The 22,860-nt window shown below is 36.6% G+C and overlaps 1 protein-coding gene across 1 annotated transcript in view; it reads left to right on the forward strand.

Moving 5' to 3' along the window:
* Positions 1-22,860, forward strand: part of ABCA12 (ATP binding cassette subfamily A member 12) — a 268,673-nt gene that overhangs the window by 118,291 nt on the left and 127,522 nt on the right. The window contains exons 13-17 of the mRNA XM_077448325.1: positions 2,938-4,098; positions 8,581-15,834; positions 17,096-17,217; positions 17,487-17,584; positions 20,136-20,374. Of these exons, the coding sequence (XP_077304451.1) occupies positions 2,938-4,098; positions 8,581-15,834; positions 17,096-17,217; positions 17,487-17,584; positions 20,136-20,374 (8,874 nt within the window). The remainder of the gene's footprint in view (positions 1-2,937; positions 4,099-8,580; positions 15,835-17,095; positions 17,218-17,486; positions 17,585-20,135; positions 20,375-22,860) is intronic.

Consider the following 22,860-nt stretch of genomic DNA (forward strand, 5'->3'; position numbering starts at 1 on the left):
AACACAAGGCATAGTTGTGAAATCTAACCAAGAACATTTAATATATAAAGCAGTGGTAGGAATGTATCATATCCAAACATTATCCAGAGCAAGGGGCCAAGAGGCCTAGTCTGTTTTTTTTTTTTGCTCAAGCCTATGAACCAATGAACCATTCAAAAACGGGAAAGTATGTGTACAGAGCAGTGTTGAGGGATAGCGGGGTGTACCACACAGCAAATAATAGTATGGGGGGAATCGTAGCATAATAAATTAATTTCACGTCACCATATTGATGAAACTGAGGGGTAAACCTCCATTGCAATACATTGAACAATCTGGTGATTGGTAATCAGGATCAGCAAAGCCAAAGCTTGTGAAAACATGAAATTATGCTAAAGGAACAACCATTCCAATGTCACTGTCTCAGAGGACAGGATACAGAGGGTGTAGAAAAAAGACAAGGGTATGTTCAAGAAGGTGTAAACAATCCAAGAATATAGTAAACCAAGTTCAGTAGCATTTCCTTGATAAGTAGGTTTCTTCCTCAGCTAAGAATATTGCCTGTGCCATTTTGCAGGATGTATGACCCAGGGCCTCCCACAATTTGGCTTGGCCCAGTTTTTCAGGGTCCCTGAGAATTGCTGCACATATACCTATGGGTGATCCATAAAAGAAATGCAGCCATTGAGCAGGGCTGGCCTCTAGTTCCCTAACCATCTTAGTTAGCTATGCGTATGTGCACCACCCCCTCTTTTTTTTTTTTTTTATTACCTATAATAAAATATAAGGAGATATTAAATAAAGATACAGAATACATTCTGACAATAGAGAAAACCCTACTGACCAGCTCAGTGAAATATTTCATGTTAAACAATAGCATGTCTTCTTCCCATCAAAATGACATGGATAGCTTAACTTAAAGTATGAAAAGCATTTGATTCTTGCAGATCTTGTCACTTGACAAAGGATTGGGTTCTTCATTTTGCGTCATTGAATTGATTGGCATGTTTTGCAAACAGAATCTTTAAATATGACACATATATCAGTCTTTTAAATTATTGCGCTCTTTGACAGATCCTTTTCGTGCTACTTATTCTGGCTGTTTACATTCAGCAATTGCATCGAGCCAGAAACATGATTTAAATGTATACTTTATTACAGAAGCAACTGAGTATTTTGTAAATACTAAATAATTTTTTTTTCCATTTGAATTTAATAATCTGTGTCACTTACATTCTACTTTTACATAGATGACTGCAGATTATCAAATATAATAACTTAAAATTAATTATTAACAGCATACAGAACATGCTAACTGTATAAGCATAAAATGTTGCAGTCGTGACAAGAAATTCTGAGCATTTTAAATGTATTTAACTATATTGTTCAGCCCAGTGTTCAGCACAATCGCTTCATTTCCATGCATATTGTTCCAATGCTGAGACAGGTGTAAGCATTTCATGCTTCTAATATTTAGCTGTCTGCACCATAAAAAGTACTGTTTCTACATTGTTGCTTTCTAATGCCATTGTATTCCATTTGAATTAGTACCAAATGCCCTCAAACTACTGCTTAAGGCCACAGTGAAGACTACTGTAGTTATTCCATCTGAGATAAAACAATGGGTGTGTATAATTGAATGGGCTCATTCTTCCCAAATCTAACTAAAGAAAGCGTTTTTTGATAGGACAGGCTAGGAAAAGGATAAATAATATCATCTTTACAGGTAAGGAAAGCTCTGGCTTAGAGAAGTGCACTTGTAGCTGGTCTCAAAGTCCTTCTGGGATTTAACAGACCAGCGGAATTTTGATTATCAGGTAGCTCCCAAGTTTATTTGTTGCACATTTTACTGTTATTCACAGTAAAAAGATGCACCTTATAACAAGCAGAGAAAAACTTCTGTTTTGGATAGAGTGAGGAGGGAATAGAACACTTGTCTGTTTTTATTGCTGTCTGTGAAGATTCACCCTCTATATTTGCCATTATTATCCAAAGTAAAAGAAAATCCCAAATTTTGGGTTGACATAATAACAGAAATAGAGGGGAAATCTTCCAATAATGATACTAGATCTGTTGACTCTGATGACACACCAGGATTCCCTCACTTTGGAGGGATTTCTTCTCACTTCCTGCTTTGACCATGGGACAGGAAGTGAAGGGAAATACCTGCAAAAAATTACGTGGTTATAGCCTCACAAATGTGCTTCTGGAAGAATGGTCAAACATTCCCATAGAAACACTCCTACACCTTGTGGACAGCCTTCCCAGAAAAGCTGAAGCTGTTATAGCTGCAAAGAGTAAGTTAACTCAATATTTAACCCTATGGACTAAGATTGGGATGCCAGTAAAGTTCATGTGCGTGTAAAGGCAGGTGTCACAATGCTTTTGACAATATAGTGTTTGTTCATATGAACATTGTCACTGAGCTTGAAAGTGAAGAAAAATCAAGTTGCAACCAGATTTAAAATAGAGGGGTCATTTTCCAATGGTGACACTTGTTTTGGTGACAAATGTCCAAGAGAAGACTGACTTCACTTTGGAGGAATTCCTGCACTTTATTTTGTGTTTAGATGACAGGAAACAAAAGAAAATGTATTGAATGGGACAAGCGTGGTAAAAAAAAACCTCTATTCAAAATGCAAGAAAAACATTTTGGGCTTTAGATTGGGAGGATTATAACTTCCCAGGAAGATTTATAACTAAAATCTAGGGCAACTTAAATGATCTTCCGATACTCAAAGTGGCCCAACACTTTCTTAAATGCTAAGAGAAATTTCACAGAAACAAAGTAATTATAGGTATATCCTAAAAAAAGCTGTTTAAAAAGTAAAAGAACATTATGAAACTGAGACCAAAGCCAGGTTTGATTCTATGTAGTGGCTGCATTAATTAAATATCACATGATTTTTGTTCAAAGCATGTAGCTATAATGATGAAATGTTTTATTTTTCTTATAAGGGTACTGGGACACATTTTAACATCTTTCAAAGAAAGTGGCCTAGAAAATGTCGCCATTCAAGCACTGGAACATCAAATCTTCACTCAGTCTTCAGAGGAACAGAAAATTATTCAGTACATTATAAGTATTGTGATGTCAGCTATTAATGAGACAGCATCCAGTGTGGCACTACAGCCACTAGCTAATAAAACCAATACAATGGTCCAACTTTTTGTTCAAATGTTAACTGAAAACCAATCAAACTCAACTGTACTGAGCCAATTGGAAAATTGGATAAATGCAACACATATTTTCAATGAAAACAACCCAATTCAAGGTTTCAACACATTCAATATGTCGGAAGTTATAAACAGTCTAATGCAAGGGAATTTAAATAATGCACAGGTTGAAGAAATACTGAGGGCTTTGCAGAATGTCTTGTCTTCTCAAAACATCACTGATGGGTCAGACATCTTTCACCTTTATGAGTTGTTTGTAGGTATTTTCAACCAGACTATTAGTATTGGACCCATGAATTTAACACAAATGTTACAACCTTTCTTAACTATGGACTGTGAAGGCATTTCCAAAGTAATTAATTCTGTATATATAATGATACAAAGAGCTGATGCCTCTACCACATGGCCAGTCAATACATTTGTTTCAAATGTAACTATGGATATTTGTTACTTATTACAAGGGAATTATTCACAGAATAACTGGATCAACATGCTTCACACCTCCAGAGAATTGGTTGCCTTTGTAACACCTCTTTTACCAGACAGTGTAAGAAAATATTCTGCTGTAGCGGATGACATCATCAAGGTGGCAAGTGACTTAATAGCAGACCCAACTATTTCTCAGAGCAAGATATCTTCTATTATGAACATTGTATCAGAAATAAATGAGTTGTTCAATAAGACATCAAGTTCACCCAACTGGACACAGAACACAGTTTTAAATAAACTGGTTTATTTCTTAGTGGATCTTGCCTGGACATCTGCATCTGACAAAGAACTTCTTTTGTTCAAAACACAGAATTTCTTTTTGGACATAATCCAGGACATACAAAATATGCTTAAGTTACAGAATGGTTCATCATATGATGTTTGGATATCCTTTGCTCTGGATGTGATGGGAATTTCTATAAACACAACTCAAAATGCATCTCTACAAGAAAGGTTAGTTCTTGAATTGTTCTATAAATTGTTGTAATTTAAACAAATCCGATCAAAACTATTATTTATGTTATGGATAGAATGTTAAAGGGAGTAAAAACTCTGTTAGACTTTTTAAATATTTATGTCTCCATTGGTGAAACTTCCTCTAAATTCCTATACCTGTGATATGGAAACAGGTGAATATTAAGTGATTAAGCTGGCCATACATGGATCCAAATTGGGCCACTTCAGCAGGACTTTGATCCATGTATGGGCAGGCTGGTTGTACAGTAGTTGATCAACCAATCTGCTTCTGTACAACCACCTTCTTGAATTTGCCCCACTTGATCAGTGCTGCTGGCTATAGCCTGCAAAATTGATCAATGTATTCTGACAGCGGGGAAGTCTCACTGTTGAAATACAAAGGCACAATGGGGAGAATTCCCCCATCCACACATTTTGTTGAACAGAAAATAAATAAATCATCTATGGCTGCTTTAATTTCAAAGTAAAGGTAAACGGACATAGCAACAAAAGTATTTTTAGTAGAGTGGCAAAAGGTTAGAACCTCTGTGAAGATTTTATTGCTGTGTAAGTCTTTCTATGTAATATTTTATCCTAGGGTATAAATTAACAGTAAATCCCTTCAGTGGAGTCAGAGACACGATTGAAAGACAAAATACTTTTTTAACCTTGTCCTTTTCATAAACAAATTTTCTCCGGTAAAGGTTGCCTATTGTGTTAACATACTGATGATAAATATGACACTTCAGTATGTTGGCCAAGGAAAATATCATTTTCTCTAGCTCTGTACTAAACTTATGCAGATGGTACAATGATCCTTGGGTAGTGCTCTAGTGCTCACCTCCTAAGGAGTCACTGAGTTAGGCTGGCCCTCCTAATCTTTCAGAAGGTAAACTGTCCCACAGCTGTTCCAACACTTGTAAGGTGACCGATTAGCTGGATTTCACTATTTCAGTTTTTGCTTGAAGGAAATTTATTTGTACAAGCCTAAAGGTAAAGAGGGTTAGAGCACAGAATAACCCAAAAGAGAACTAATCACAGACACAATTCACAGTTCATATGGATGAGGGCTTCCATCCTGGCTTCAGCCTCACTCCTCCTGGTTGTACCCTTCAGCATGGTATTGCAGGATTTTGGATTCTAGACCTGTGCCTCACAGCACATGTGCCCAGACCTGCTCCCTCATAGCACATGTGCCCTCTGTAGGCAGCAGACCTGGGAAGTTAGAGAACTCCAGCAGTATACATCCTCAACAGGCAAAGCCTGGGAGGCAAGAGGAAGATCACTCAAAACATATATATCCTCCCTCAGCTTGTACCACTAGCAATAAACCTCCACGTGGTTGTCCACTAGGAGACATAGATACTCATAAAGCATTTTTTTATCTTCTTGTGCTATTACCAAGGGCATTTCCTGCAGCAGGCTGAAGCAAACAATAATTCTGGGCTTAGGGAAGACCAAATGAACACAGAGCAATTTGTTTAGCTGGGCTGATTACAGCCCAGCAGATTTAAGTTTAAAGAGTCACTTCTGCTTAGGGTAGGGGAATACACTTGGAAATCACTCATGTTTATGTGAGGATAAATGAACATTTTTAAACTGCATATCTCCTGAACCAGATTTGTATATCATTAACAGGAAGAGCCAGGCAGGGCAAAATGCTAAACTGGAAAGAAAAAATGTATTCCTCGCCACACATCAGTTTTTTTCATATGTGAATAAGATAAAACATTGGAATTGAGAATGCTGAAAGATGTGAGGCTGTTTACTTTGGTGCCACACCCCTGTTTTATAGAGAAAAATTGGAAAGACCCCCTGTCTGGGATTTTTGAGGCAACAACACCAACAGATGGTGTTGTTGCCTCAAAAATCCCAGACAGGGGGTCTTTCCAATTTTTCACTTTGTTAAAGTTGTTCTAAAGGCAGAAGTTTTTTTTTTTTTACCTTAATGCATTCTATGCATTAGCTTAAAAAACCTTCAGTGTTCAGCTTCCTTCCCCCCAGCCCCCCCCCCCCCCTATACTTACCTGATTCAGTGCTGCCCATGAGAGCAGCGGCTCTCTTTTCTCTTTCCTTTCTCTGGACATGGATGCAGCAGCAAGAACCATTGTCTCCTGCTGCTATCAATCATAGTTTGTGAGGAGAGAGTGAGGGGGGGATCAAGACCAAGCCATGTTGTGTGTGTAAATGGACACACAAAGCTTGGCTCGGGATTGAGCTGGGACAAGGGCCCCATAGCAAGCGGCTTGCTATGGGGGCATTCAGAAGAAGGGAGGGGCAGGAGCATCAGCAGGCGACCCTCAAAAAGAGGAGGATCGGAGCTGCTCTGTGCAAAACAATTGCACAGAGCAGGTAAGTATGACATGTTTGTTATAAAAAAATCACAATCACTTTAAGTAAATATTCACTTTGCAAAGTAAATGTTAGTAAATAAGGTGAATCAGTTTTCACTTTGAATACCCAATCATGTGCAAGGTAATTAAAAAAAATAGATTTTTCCTTTACTAATAAATAAGCCCCACTATATGGTTATGTCTAAGGACATGGCATTTGGAAAGGGAAGCTGACTAGTAAAAAAAAGCTATATTTTGCATTAAGAACATGTATAATTACTATACCAGGAGAGCATGACATTTCAAAGACCAGTTTGGCAAGCATATATGCAAAGTGGACTTGAAATGAGTTGTCATACAAGTTTGACAATTAAATTACTAAATATATTTTATTTTTGTTAGTAACCTGTTCAGACTAGTTCTTGAGCATATGAATGCATTATGTATATCTTATTTTATTGTTCATTTTTTGAAGCCTAATTTTAGTTTGAAAAACTCTGAGGTGATCAAATACCACCAAAAGAATGCACTATTTGTGGGAACAAAATTATAGTAATTTTGTTTGGGTACAGTGTAGCATGACTGTGCAATTGTCATTTAAAAAGTGATAGTGCTGAAAAGCTGATAATTGGCCTGGGCAGTAAGGGTGGAAAATCCTAGTATTGAAGTGGTTAAACGTATACTTTAACAACAATATATATATATATATATATATATATATATATATATATATATATATATATACAGCAAATAAATAAATATATATATATATATATATATATGTGGTTTTATAGAATGAGCTACTTGAAGAGACTAGTATATCATGCTAATCCCTCCACTCACGTTGAACTGTCTTGAAAGTTTATCTAGAAGAGTACAGTTACAAGATTATGATGATGAAGCAATTAGACATATGTTATGTATATTAAATGTTTATGTCATATATAAATGGAAATGAATTAAAAAAAAATCAATAAAGAAAAAAAAAGAAAAAAAGCAGAAATTTAGGTATAGTAATACATATTCTACATATTTACATTGGTCCAGCTTGGACCAATCTAAGTATATATGTGGGATCCTAGTTGAAACTCAAAATCACTGTAGTAGCCAACACTACTACAGTGAGCTCCATTAGTTTGGAGATCCCGTGCCAAGTGGCAGCTCTGCTGCTTAGTGGGGCCACCTTGGTGGTTCTAAATTAAAGGCTTGGCAGGCATTTATTGGCCACAAATGTCTGGTGAGTGAGTAATTTTACTACACAAGGTGGAGCAAAGTGCTTGATTTAAAAGATAATTAATATTGCGCTTCTGCTTAAAGGCACAGTGTTTGGGAAGATACCTATGCACTTTATGGACACTATTTGATATGTGATATTGCATGATTTAGTTTTCTTACTGATTCTTTATGTTGATAATTTGCATTAAAGGACTGTTCTAATAACATCTGCATCTCCTGAAAAGTAATTTCTAATATCCAAAACAAAAACATAAAAGTCTGAGTTTTTGCTTGAGTTTCAGTTTATGCGTGTGGGAAATTTACTGTTCTTACTATGGTAATTCTACACCAGGTAGCTGGTAGATTGCTCTAAATGTATGCATAAGCTTTCAGTAAATATATTGTAGTTACAGGCAATTAAAGTGGTTGTAAACCCTTACAAAACACTTTGACCCACAGGTAAGCCTAGATTAAGGCTTACCTGTAGGTCCAAGAAATATCTCCTAAACCTATACGGTTTAGGAGATATTTACGAAAAGACAGCCACCGCTGTCTACGGCGCATGCGCCATAGACAGCAGTGCGCAGGTGCACTGGGCAGGCCTCAGATCACGGTGATATGCCGCTCATGTCGGCTCCTGTGCGCATGCACGGGAGTGACGTCATCGCGGCTCCAGCGAATCACAGCGCCGGAGCAGGGAGACCCAGGAAGTCACTCCGAGATACATGGCAGCGGCGAACATGAAGATGGAGGACCGCTTCGGGGGCTTCGTTCTCAGGTAAGTTATTCATAATGAGCTAGTATGCTATGCATACTAGCTCATTATGCCTTTGCCTTGCAGGTTGCATTTTTTTTTAAAGTGTCTTTACTTCCTCTTTCAGTGGCTGCATACCGCTAGACATAATAAGCATGTTTACTCTTCTTCCCCTAGATTCCTGAATAAAGTGTGGGATTCCTTTAAACAAAATGGTTTGGAGAACGTGATCATCTCTACAATCAGTCATCTTTGGCCTACCAATGGTTCAGCCAGCTCTGAGAATGCCTACATACTGGAACATTTCCTACAGCTTGTCTTCAATATCACTGATATGATCATTTCTGAAACCCCGTCAAATGTGACTACTAATACTATAGGAAAAGCCATGAACATAGTACTGAATGACCTATTTCAGATCTTACTGGCACAAAATAAAAACATTTCACTCTTACTGGATGAGGGTCTACAGTATGTTAATATGACTAACATTCTGAATGAGCTTGAAACATTAATTAACAGCCTGACCATCATGAATATTCCACAAAGCATCTCAAATGAATCTGCAATACTGGTAAACCTTCTTTATACCCTAAATCAATCAGATTTCATGAATATCATTGGCAACATTACGCAGATATTAACTACTTCTAATAATATTAAGTACATCAAGACAGTCGTGGCTGCATTGGAAATGTTCGGAGAATTTGTCCACATGAATAACAGCACTGACATTCAAGAATTCTCTTCAATCCTAGTTAAGTATCTGCCTATATACTTGGATATGAGCAAGCAAACACAAAGTTCTCTAATGCCCATCCTCAATTTGTGGCAGCATTTTACTAATATAACTAATACACAAATCAGAGATAGGAGTAAAGCAATTGTAGAGTTACTGCCTCTTTTCAAATCCCACTTTCTGCTAAATGAAAGCATTGATGTTCACAATCTCTCTTCATGGCTTGTTGGGATTATTGGTCAGTTAACACTACCAGAGGAACAGACCAGATTAGAAAATGCAGCAAATGCCACTTTCCTACTCATTCAGTCTATTCAGGAATGTAATAGTACACCCATGACCTGTACTGGGCTTACTAAAGTAGTAGAGAAGTTTATGTCTGATTTAATACAATTGGAGTTGGCGACACAGAATGCAACCTTGGTAAATAACTCCCTCCTCCAGTTTGGATCTTTTAACCAGTCACATATTAAAATGATCAATGAAGTATTTCTGGTGTTGTCATATGCATTAGGATATCCATCTAATTCTACCAATGGAAATGTGCTTTTTGAAGAGTTTTCAGCTTTGACAAATTTCCTCTTAAACACCACAACAGTGGATAATCTAAATATCACTTCTTTTTCATCCCTAAAGAATATTGTAGATGTGCTCAATTCTGCTAATGTTACACAAATTCTTCTTCAGACAGAAAACCTTCTACATGCCTACATATGTACAAACCAAACTGATGCAAACCCATTATTGTGCAAACTAAATGTGACTTTTAAATTAACTCAGCTCATGAATCTGCTGCCCTTGGCACAATCAACTCATGAAGACATGGCAATTATAACTTCAATAGCAGAGCAATGGCTAAGCAAGCTTAATATCAATACTTCAGTCTATGAACAACTTATTGATCTCTACAATGTCACCGTTTTAACATTTCAGTACTATCCCACACTACAAGCAATAAACACTTCATTGGTTAATATTGTGCATATACTACAGGACATGGGTTTACTACTAAATACAAGTTTACATGGATATGATATTGCAGTAAACCTGCTCTCTGAGATGGTAAAAGTTGAATCCAAAATTGTGCACAGTGTTTCCAATTCATCCCAGTTGAACATTAGTGAGCTATTAGAGACAATAAAATTGGAGCTGGACACCATAAACTGGTTATTGCTTCAAGCAGAAAATCAGACAGGAACTTCAGACAGCTTTCCTGGAGCCTACACAATGCAGACAGTAACCCAATGGATTATACAGAACTACCAGCAACTGACCACACTAGTAAAAGACATGGAAGCTTTAATTAGTTCTTTTAACAACATCTCCCCCAATACAACCATTGATGCACTGGAAGCAATAGTGGAAGATTTCCTGACAATATTTCCTCCACAAACGGAAGATGTTCATCTAATAGAGTCTTTAGAAACTGCACTAAATGTGACAGACATCTTGCTACAAATAACTAGTCAGGATACATTAAGTAGACTTGAAACTTTTATTAACAGCTTGAAAACATCTGCATTTCAGTTCAGTATATCAAATGATCCTTCTGCACTATTCAATATCCTTTCTAAGTTAAATCAGACAGATTTTATTTTCAAAATAGCCAAAGTTATCCAGGGTGTCATAGGAAAGGATGTGCAATATGGCAAAATGTTCAGGAATGCTCTGATGATGTATAACGATTTGATCCAACTGAATAACACTACAAATATGCAAGATCTCTCAGCAATCTTTACTAAATACCTATCAATTTTTTCTGAATCTATGAACCAGACACAAGCAGATCTGAATGTCATTCTTAATTTATGGCAGTATCTTATTAATCTGACAGAAAACCAATCTAACATGAACCAAGTTGTTGTAGCTATACTACCATTTTTCCAATCCCATATGTTCTTGAATGGAAGCATTGATGTTAGCTATCTGACTTCTATGATTGTCAACCTGATTTCTCAGTACATACCGCCAACAGAAAAGGACAGGTTTGAACACGCAGCTAACGCCACTCTGCTCCTCATACAGACATGTAGTGTTACGCCAATGACTTGCACAGGTTTTGTTGAAGACATACAGAAGTTTGTATCTGTTGTGACACAACTGGCGTTAATGATTCAGAACAAAACTCTGGTAAACAGCTCTCTTTTAGAAGAGTTTGGATCCTTTAGCCAGTCACAGATTACACTGATCAATAACATTTTTCTGATACTGTCACAGGCATCAGGATCTCCAAATAATTTTTTTAACAATGGAAGTGGAATATTTGAGGAATTTTTTACATTGACAAGATGGGTTTTGAATGCAACTAATGGGAACGATATAAACATCATATCTATTACATCCCTACAGAACATCATAGAAATGCTAAAATCTATCAACATCACACAAGTTCTTCTTCAGTCAGAAAACCTGCTCCATACCTACAATTGTAGTAACAATTCTGATGTAGAACTATTGCAGTGCAAACTGAAAATGACATTTTATTTTACACAATTCTTGAACAATTTGCCTCTGGAGGAGACAACACGAAATAAACTGGCAGCTATCTCTTCTGTAGCAGAACAATGGCTAAGTCAATTGAATAATGACATTTCCATATATCAGCAGCTCACTGATCTCTATAATGTCACAACTCTTGCGTTTCAGTACCAACCAACAATGCAAGTAATAAACACATCTCTTGTAGGGATTGTTCAAACATTACAAAATATGGGTGTACTACTAAATTTCAATTTAAATGAGTCAGATTTTGCCATAAAGCTGCTCTCTGAGATGACAACAGTCAATCCTAAACTAAACATCTTTATCCTTTCCAGTTTGTCACAATTAAACATCACTGACGTTTTGGAGATTTTACGGCTGGAGTTGGATACAGTAAACTGGTTATTGGTTCAGCCTGAAAATCAGACAGGAGTTTCAGTTACATCCCCAGGTGCCTACACCATGCAAACTATAAGTCAATGGATTATGAATCATTACCAACAGATAAGTCTTATTATAAAAGATATAGAATCTGCAAGTAATTCATTTACCCTTCTTGCACCCAACAGTTCGGTAGATGCACTGAAAACAGTAGTGGAAGATATTCTAACAGCTTTCCTTCCACAAACAGAGAATGCACAACTGACAGAGATTTTACAAACTGTGCTGAATGTGACCAAAATCCTACTTGAAGTAACTAATCAGGATACAATCAGCGAGCTAGAAATGTTTGTGAAGACATTAGTATTCCAATTTGATATATCAACTGACCCAGGCAAATTATTCAATATTTTATCTTCTTTGAATCAAACAGAGGAAATATCACAAATAGTCAACCTGGTAAAAAGTATTATTGCTTCCAATAACATACCAAATATAAAAGTCTATCTGGATGCACTAAAGATGTTCAATGATTTGGTCCAGCTGAATAACACCATAAGTATTCAGGATATTTCTAACATTATTACCAGATACTTGCCTATTTACATAGGTGCAAGTACCCAGATGCAAAATTCATCAAAGTTTATATTTAACTTTTTGAAGTATCTTCTAAGTTCAATGAATACACAGTCAGGTGATCTCAGTAAAGCTGTTGCTGAAATATTACCATTATTCCAATCACATATTCTATTAAATGAAAGCACTGACATCTACAATCTGTCTTCTTGGCTTGTTGGTTTAATTTCACAGTATATACAACCAACTGAACGGGACAGATTTGAAAAAGTAGCCAATGCCACTCTCCCCCTCATTCAATCCATGCAGGTGTGTAGTACCACGCCTATGATGTGTACAGGACTAATTGATGGAGTACAGAAGTTTGTATCTGATGTGACACAGCTAGAGTTGATAGCACAGAATGAAACTCTGATAAACAGCACTATTCTGCAGTTTGGATCCTACAACCAGTCACAGATTGCAGTAATCAATAAAGTGTTTCTGGTACTTTCATATGCAACAGGGTATTCATTGAATGATTCTACAAATCAAACGAACCTTTATGAAGAAATTCTTATGCTCACAAAGTTGCTACTTAACACAACAATGAAAGATAATTTAAATTCCACAACATCGACATCTCTGAAGAAAATACTCAAAGTTCTAACGTCTACCAACATTACACAATTCCTTCTTCAAGCAGAAAACATAATCCACAGTTATACTTTTACAAATCAAACTTCTATAGAGTTCAAACTGAATTTAACATTTCAACTCACACATCTCCTTCAGCTGGTACCAATAGGACAATCAACTCAAGACAATTTAGGAATCATCTATTCTGTAGCTGAACAATGGTTAAGTAAGCTTAATAGTAATTTGTCAGCATCTCAAGAACTTGCTGACCTCTATAATGTCACAATTCTAGCACTTCAGTACCGCTACCCAATACTTCAAGCAATAAACACATCTCTGGTCAATACTGTTACAATATTAAAGGATATTGGCATATTTAACTTCAGTTTGAATACAACAGACCTAGCCATCAGCATTCTTTTTGATGTGATACAAAAAGTTGATTCTGAAATCAGTATGTACTCCCTTACCGACGTGTTACAGTATAATATCAGTAGCACTCTGGAAAACATAAAGTTTCAGTTGGATGCTGTCAACTGGTTGCTACTTTGGGCAAAAAACAAGTCTGAAGGGTTCAACGGTTCTACAGCAGTCATTCAAATCAACACAACTGCAAAATGGCTTATCAGTATTTCTGAACTGATTACTTCATTCAATAGAACCTCAATTGTCACAGACCTGCTGCACATTTTGAGTTTAACTATGTCAGATAAGCCAATCCAAGGTCTTATACAGCAAGCTGGCACAGAAATTCAGAGTCTTATGAATATCTCTTTTATTAGAAATCTTTTTATGAATCAGAACATCCAAAAAGATGCTGAAATAGCTCTGATGCTACTACAAGAAATTAACAGAAACAACATATCATTTATTCTATCATCCATTGATCAAGTACTACAAACCATACAAGGTGTACAAGGGCTTGAATTGGCATATCAATTTTACAGCAATACCACCACTGTACAAATCCTCACAATAGTAAAGGAAGGCATGAGGATTGTTAATGAAATCGAGGCAAAAGGGACAATAGGAAAAGAAGCCATCTATGAAATATACAATTTTACATATATGTTAGTCCAGGGAGAATGGAACTGGATACCATTCCAAAACATATCTGCAATGGAAGCTGAGCTGCTGGATGTCTTCTATATGGCTATGAAACCTTTCTTAGGTGGCAATTGGACCCAAGTCTATACTGGTAACTGCTCCCCACAGGATGTTCTACAAATACTTGTGCAAACGGTTTTTAAAAATGCCTCAACCCAACTGACACTAGAGAACACAACATGTGACTGGCAGTTAATATATAACAATTCTGAAATTAGCTCAATCAGTAACCAATCACTAGGAGATATGATCTATCTGGCATTGCAGAGCTCTCCCGTTTTCAACAATGTCTGCAGTAAAGACAGTTTGCATCCTCTAGCCGAAGAGTTAGCTTGCTTAATGCAAGCAATGAGGCTCTCCATAAGCCTGCTGGCAGATTTAACTAAGATATCAGATTTACAAATACCACTAATTCAGTCATTGAATGACAGCCTGACTTTTATCTGTAACAACATGCCACTTCACAATTCTACATTTCAGCAGGAAACTCAGTTATTGAATACTCTAAATATAATGTTTTTAAACCAATCCAACCCAATGCACATTTTTATTCAGTTTCTTATTGATCATTACAGTTCCCCTGTAGAAATGTCAGATTTACAGCAGATGTGGACACAAATCTCAAAGATCATCAATGTTCTTGCCCCGATAAATTCATCTTCAAATGCATACATTTATGAGTTAGTTGCAGCAACTGTGAATATGACTGTTCAACCAGAATGGTTTGAATCATGGCAAATCTTAAACAAACTTCTTTCCATGAACTGGACAGCTGCCAATATTGACGTTTCCCTGGCTGCATTGGATCAACTGAAAAAAGCAATTATACTCATAGACAGTGGGTTGGATATAAAAACAATCCAGATTTATCAGGCAATTGTTTCTTTAATGAAAAATTATCCAGCAATAAATGACACTGTGTCCTCAACATCAGAATGTGCATCTGCCCTAAGTGCAGTAGCCAACTTATTTTACTCTATCTGGACAGCTTTTGATCCTACAAACACATATCTGGATAAAGGATTACTCTCTAACTTTAGTCTGCTGGTCTGTGATAGCTTCCATATACAACCTGCAAACATAAGTACCTGGATTTCACCTCTAGAAACATTTAAGAACATTTTGCCATACCTGGCAACCAACACATCAACTGATATAGTAAATTACATAACTGGTTTAGAGAAGATCATCATGTTTGTTTCTGATGCCATTAACTCCCAAAATATTTCCCAGGAGACCATGCTTGGAGGTGTTTATAAACTCTTTATCCAAGAACTGAAGAATTTTAGTAATGATTCCATTATTATGGACTGGATAGAAATGATACCTGTAATCCAAATCATCCCTAGTTTTACAAACAGTATCACAGTGGATCAGATAACTGCTATAGAAAGAGATAGTTTGTTTATGCTTTCAAGAATCCTCAATGCTACTTCTTACTCAGAGGGAATTTCCATATTAACTGACCTAGTCGCTAATTTGTCCAGCAGCACTGTCAACCAAAGTACAGCCACCGGTATCATTCAGCAGTAAGTAGACTTATTATATAACCTGTTATATGTCAAATAATTTTCTTCTTAAGAAAATTGTCAGATACATCTCTTAGTGTTATAGTGTTATTCTATGCTTAAAGCTGACCTTACATATGCCATTTTCTAGCAATTTGAATCTGTTTTTAAATGCAAATTGAATTGTGTGATTACAATCAGCTTAATATTAGTTGAAATTGATAGAAAATGGCCTTATGTAGAGTTATCATTAAATCATCTCACAGTCAATGCTCACCAAACTTGGTTGAATCTCTCACTACAGAATTCTGTAAGTCGACAGAGTTTTCTGGTGTCATTTACCTGAAATATATCACTAATTTAAGCCAAAACGTTTACCGGAAAATGTGTACCATGTAAAAACCAGTATCATATGATTAGCCTTAGGGCTTGTGTCAATTAGCCAGTACAGCTTACTTTTAGATGCATTCCACTTGCGTTTTTAGGCTAATTTGAGATGCCACTGAAATCATTCAGAGTTTCTGACCTGCAGTATGATCTGCGGTTGACTCCCTTCTGAGTAGCAGTTGACTTAATTTTAAGTCTGCTTCAAGCTACGTTTGCATTCCACTTTTCTTGTATGCGGAGAAAAGCAGTTCTGATGTGAAAAAAAAGACAGTTGGCACAAGCCCTTAGACTAATCCCCTTACCTCCATGACCTGTCAGATTTGCCCTTTATTTTCTCAAGCATTATGCACCATGAACCATGTAATGTTGTGTTCAAGTGTAAAAAATTATCATGAGTAAATAACAATAGATTGATGTATCTACTGGATTCTTATACTTCCCCTGCAGTGTGGTCTTCAAGCTAGAATTTCCAGCTTTGCTTACCCACTACAGTCATCATAAAGCCAAATCGGGGGGTTCCACTCTAATACCTGTAATGTAAAATAAATCTAGAAGTAAGAGTAATGCCCTTCCTAAATGCCTTGTATGGCAAACACATTTAAGTCCCAAGAAGCAACACCTATATTGAAAGCTTTGGTGTCAACCAGAAAGAATGCACTAGATTTTTAACCATTGAGGCTATGCTATTATTATTATTTGTATTATTATTATTAATATTTGCATAGTTCCATCATATAACATAGAACATTTATGTATGTGTTCTTTCATGTTACAATAAAAGCATGGCTTAATATATGCAAAACAGTGTATCTCAATATTATTACATGGAGAATTCTGTAAACAAAATGTCATTAATATGGTTGTATGACATTAACACTACTCTTTACTGCTGCAGACTTCTGAACCTTATGATGCAATTCACAGTTACTGTGCAAGTTCCTCCGCTGACAGAACCTTATGGAACTGTAATGAACTGCTTGAAGAATGTGACTCAAGACCTCTCCAGCAATCTGAGCGGTATAGAAAATGTCCTTTTGTGACCAATATTTGCCATTTTCGGCCATTTGTTTTAGAAAGTTTAACTGAGCTTGGCACTAAAATGTAATAAATAGCTTTGATAACCAAGGCATGCAGGCCACTAATTAAGCAGTATTCTATAATGTGATATAGATTTTTGTGCAATTAATGCACTTACTGAGTATCTAAGAATCTGGACTGAAGAAAGGATTTCAGTATGGATTTCCTTGTGGTTTAGGGTTCTTGATTAATCATCTTATCTTCTGTAGGGCACCTTGAAGAAGCAATTCAGCTGGCCAAGGATTTGTTTACTCAAAGCAATGAATCAGCAAATGCATCAACGATTCCAGACTTACTCAAGCAAAAGGCAAGTTAGCTAAAGCAATGTCACATCATGTATATAATTCTCTTCACAGTACCTGAGAGTTATGCTGTCACACAACAATAACTCTTTCAGGCAGGAATTAGCCATTACCTTTATTTAGGGTCAGTAATGTTATCCATCTCCTTCCTTTGAACTTTTAGGGTGGGATAAGCAAAGCAGTTTCACTGTCCAATTTTGTTTTTACCCCTTGACCACTAATTTCTATGTTTCTGTTATTTAAAGGATAACTCCACTTTCATGGGGAAAAATAAATAAATAATAATATACAGGCATACCCCGCTTTTAAGTACACAATGGGGTTTATTTACTAAAGCTGGAAAGTGCAAAATCAGCTTGTTCAATTAAGCTTTGGAAATAAAACCTGAAATCTGATTGGTTTTGATGCAGAAGTGAGCCTGATTTTGCACTTTCCAGCTTTAGTAAATAAATCCCATTGTGTACTTAAAATTGGAGTATGCCTGTAGCATATACAATTGCGGCACCTGTCATATTGTAAGTGAATGTTATTAAAAATGACCTTTCCTTTTCAATCTGCAGCTCTGTAATTTTCTGAAAAGTGCCATGTAATATGGCTACCTGGAGGTGTTCTGTACATAGAATGTGTACAAAACACCCTCCAGAAACATCATTTTCTGCTTGTGTGATTGGCTCACCGATATTCCCAGAAGTCTGCACTAAGATACAAGTCATATTTTTAGCATCCCCTGCAACTAAAATTAAATTTTTGGTAAGATACTCCCAATAGGAAATCACATCTAAAGTGATGCAGACCCTGCAATTTTCCTTATTAGAGCTCTGCAGCTGCAGAAGCTGGTTGATAATTATGAAACCACTCCCATTAGACTCACTTAGCACAGAATAACAAAAGGTACTGTAGGAATCTGCAACAAAGCATGTTAAAGCGGGGTTCCACCCTAAAGTGGAACTTCCGCTGATCGGAACCCTCCCCCCCTCCGGTGTCACAACTGGCACCTTACAGGGGGGAGGGGGGTGGAGATACCTGTCAAAGACAGGTATTTACACCCACTTCTGGGCATAGACTCCCACAGGAGTCTATGTAATTTCCTGTCCTGCCGCGCTGTCTGCTGGGACACACACGGGTCCCAGTGACAGCGCGGAGAATTCCTATTGCGCTGCGCGACTCGCGCATGCGCAGTAGGGAACCGGGAAGTGAAGCCGATTCGCTTCACTTCCTGATTCCCTCACCTAGAATGGTGACTACAGCAGCCGAGAGCCGAGCGATCGATCGGCCTCGGCTGCTGGCATCGCTGGAACCCGGGACAGGTGAGTGTCCATTTATTAAAAGTCAGCAGCTGTAGTATTTATAGCTGCTGGCTTTTAATATTTTTTTTTTAGGTGGAATCCCTCTTTAAAATCCTTGCAATATACATAGATCACCAGAGGGGAATATTTTTTTTTTCCTTTTAAATAGTTTAAGTTTTGAATTATGTCATCAAAATAAATCAAATTATGTTATTTGGTATGTTATATATAACCATACATTTTTGTAGAATACTTTTATACTTAAATATATAATTGGTGTATGAGATGAATTACATACAGTATCTCTAGACAAACAGGAGTGGTTCCCCTCTGCAGCGAGTACACTGGAAAAATATATTGAAGGGGTATCTTTACTTTTGTAGGATAAAAATATCACAAATAAAAAAAATATATATAGCATATACAATTGCAACACATGCCGTATTGTACTTTATTGTTATTATAAATCATATTTTTTTCTCAGTCTGCTGTGCTACCATTTTCTGCAAAATTCAAAGCAATATGGCAAGCTGGAGGTGTTCTGTACACCGTTGGTATACTGAAAAAAAAACAGAGATCTAATGTCCTGCTTGTGTGATTGGTTCATTGATTTTCCCAGAAGTCTGAACTAAGATACAAGCCAGATTTTAGGCCTCCTTGGCCCTACTTGGACCTATGTAAGTATATACAATATAGGGCGAATTTACTAAAACTGGAGAGATACAAATCTGGTGCAGCTCTGCATTGAAACCAATCAGCTTCTAGGTTTTATCGTCAAAGCTTAATTGGACAAGGTGAAGTTAGCAGCTGATTGGCTACCATATACAGCTGCACCAGATTTTGTACTATCCAGTTTTAGTAGATCAACCCCTATGCTTTATGTTTATAGGTAAATAAACTCAAAAAGTGATTATTTTACCTATGTTAAAAGTATTTCATCCTATTTATGCTGCAATGGGATGATGTGTAATGTATGGGAAAAAAAATAGAAGCAATAAAATATTCCAGCATCCTCCAACACGTTATACTCAAATTTAATTTATACTGTCTAATCTAAGTCCTGGCCATCTGAAATGAGGAACTTGTAATGCATCTACTATTTCAAATTTCTTTTCAATACAAGTCATTTCTGTTTCTGTAAATCAACATACATTTGTTTCCAAAAAACTTCTGCCTCTTTTCTTAGAATAAGGTACCAAACGTGGTAATAGGCAGTACATACGTATGCAGCTGTTGTATACTAAACATAAGATGTGTTTTTTTCTTTTAGATGCAACAACTCCAAAACCTATCCAGTATAATCTGTGGATTGGAAGGCTCAAACAACTCACTGTCATACTGCTATATGCCCTGTCAGTATATTTCACTGCTGCAGGATGTGGGCTACCTGTTGTATACAGGAGCTAATGTCACCCAGACAGCTATCAGTTCATCAGCAATAATAACATCATTCCTGGGCAGCCTATGGCAGGTCTTCGAAAATGAAATAAGTGTCCAGATGAGCCAACTGTGAGTTGATCAGTATCAATATGGTTGTTTAAAGGAAATGTGTTACTCTATTTAAGCCCCATCATAACTCTTAGCAATCTAAGAAGCCAGGGAAAACCCTACTGCAGCATATTGAGCTCATCATTGGTACTGGTGAGACCACTAAACAGTAAATAAGAATGCTTTGTACATATGAATACTCTCTGCCGCAAGTGATGGTGACAGCTATTGAGGCTCTTACCTTTGGGCTTCATTATGGTTGGGATAACTGAGATTCTTTTGGTTACACCAGACCAAAAAATTCCAATGTTGTTGAAAAAAATTGCAACTTGTGCAGCCTTTCCAACAATTAATTAATGAACATATAGTACAAAGATAACAAAGCACTTGTTTGAAAGTCTAAACATTGCCCCATTTAAAGCTAGCCTTACCATGTGTTGGCTGGACATTTTCGCTACAGGGCTAACAATGTGGTCACTCAAAGTCATCACAGAGCCAGGTGGGATTTATAATTGTGGAATTAAGAAGTTCAAAATAGATATAGGCATTGATTCACTAAAGGCAAATAGGTTGTTCACTTTGCAAAGGAAGTTGCACTTTGCAAGGGAATTTTCCCCAGAGCTTAGTCAATGAGCTGACCTCCATCATCCAATCATGTGCAGGCAAAAGTGCTGTTTTTTTTTTCCTTGAACATGATTGGATATTCTTTAGTCTAGGTTCACATCTGTGTGGGTGGTGCGCTTTGCGCTAGGTTCACAGCTGTGCGGGTTGCTGTACCTGCATTTGCCACAGGGAAAAAGTCCCTGACCCCTTTTTAAAAATATTTTCACATGGAACTGCATGGTGCTTTGGCACCATGTGGTTTCATGCACCCAAAAATGTGCTGGCTTTTCTGATGCACTGTTCGTTTGCAAAAGAGCAATGCATTTAGGCTGTGGGCGCGGAAACATGTGTGATTTACACTTATTCCCACACATGCAACAGTGTGAACCTAGTGTAGCAAAGTGAAACTTCACCACATTCACTAAGCCCTGGTGCAAATTCCCATGAAAAGTGTAACATCTTTTGCCAAGTGAACAGTCTATCTGACTTTAGTAAATAGGCTATATAAAATACAAAAAAACACATGCTAAACAAACCCTTGTTTTTCTACAGTAGTATTTTGAGTCCTATGTTTTCTTAAGCCTAAATTGGTATATATATATATATATATATATATATATATATATATATATATATATATATATATATATATGTGTGTTTAGCACATGTTTTTTAGTATTTTATATAGTCTATTTACTAAAGGCATATAGACTGTTCACTTGGCAAAATAGGTTACACTTTTCATGGGAATTTGCACCAGGGCTTAGTGAATGTGGTGAAGTTTCACTTTGCTACACTAGGTTCACACTGTTGCATGTCCGGGAAAAAGTGTAAATCATATAAATAATATATATATATATATATATATATATATATATATATATATATATATATATATATATATATATACCAATTAGTTATGATTATGGATCTAAATGACTAACATTTTACAACCAAAAGTAGCAATGTGATTATCTAGTTTACAGGAATAGCCAAAGTAAATGTTTATAAATGGGAAAATTGCACTTAGTGAGCTGATTATGATATATATTATATGACACAACAGCAGCACTCATAAATATGTGCACACCATATAAACAAATAAATAAAGAAAATGTTGGCTGTCAAAATAGTGATATAGTGATAAAACCTATCCTCAATATATTGATATCAAAGGATATAAACTATTAAAATCCATTGCATAGTCCAAAAAACATTAGGTATGGAAAATTAATGAAAGTGTCCAAACACCAGTTAATCCTTAGTTAAAAAAGGGTGTTGTTCTTCCAATTAATAACAGATGTATCACCTTGTGCTCCCCAAGGGATAGATAAGACAAAACTATCTTCTTCCCAGATATTAAGTCCTTTCAAGGCCTGTAAACGCGTTAGTGAGTATTCACCCCTCAAAAATCCCATTAATTTCAGTGGCACCTGTTCACACCTGAGCGTTTTGTTCCCTGAAGCAAAATGCCTGAAAAACGTCTTAAGCTCAAAAAAGAACGTGAGCTTCTTTGGGGCAGATTACAGGCGTTTTTCTGCTTTTTACATTGGTGACCTGTACAAAAATGCAGCAAAATCAATGTAAAAACACGTGACTTTGAAATGCTCAGGTGTGAATGCAGCCTAAGATGATCCGCACAACAAGTTGTTGCTCTTAAAAATCTTCATATTTAGTAGAAAACCCACAGTGTACAAACGCAAATACAACCAGTGTCAGCACATCAGCCTACAAGTTTTAATCATAACTAAGTAGTAAGTAGTAGTTATGACTAAGGCCTTGTAGGTGAAATGCGTCAACTGATTTTATTTGCGTTTGTATACTGTGGTTTTTCTAATAAGTATGAATATTTTAAAGAGCAACAACTGGTTGTGCGGATCATCTTAATGAAATCTTTTTGTTAT

The sequence above is a fragment of the Lithobates pipiens genome, unplaced genomic scaffold (genome assembly GCF_037356315.1).
Source record: "Lithobates pipiens isolate NorthernLeopardFrog02 unplaced genomic scaffold, aLitPip1_a1.2 Scaffold_22, whole genome shotgun sequence".
Classification (NCBI taxonomy): Eukaryota; Metazoa; Chordata; class Amphibia; order Anura; family Ranidae; genus Lithobates; species Lithobates pipiens.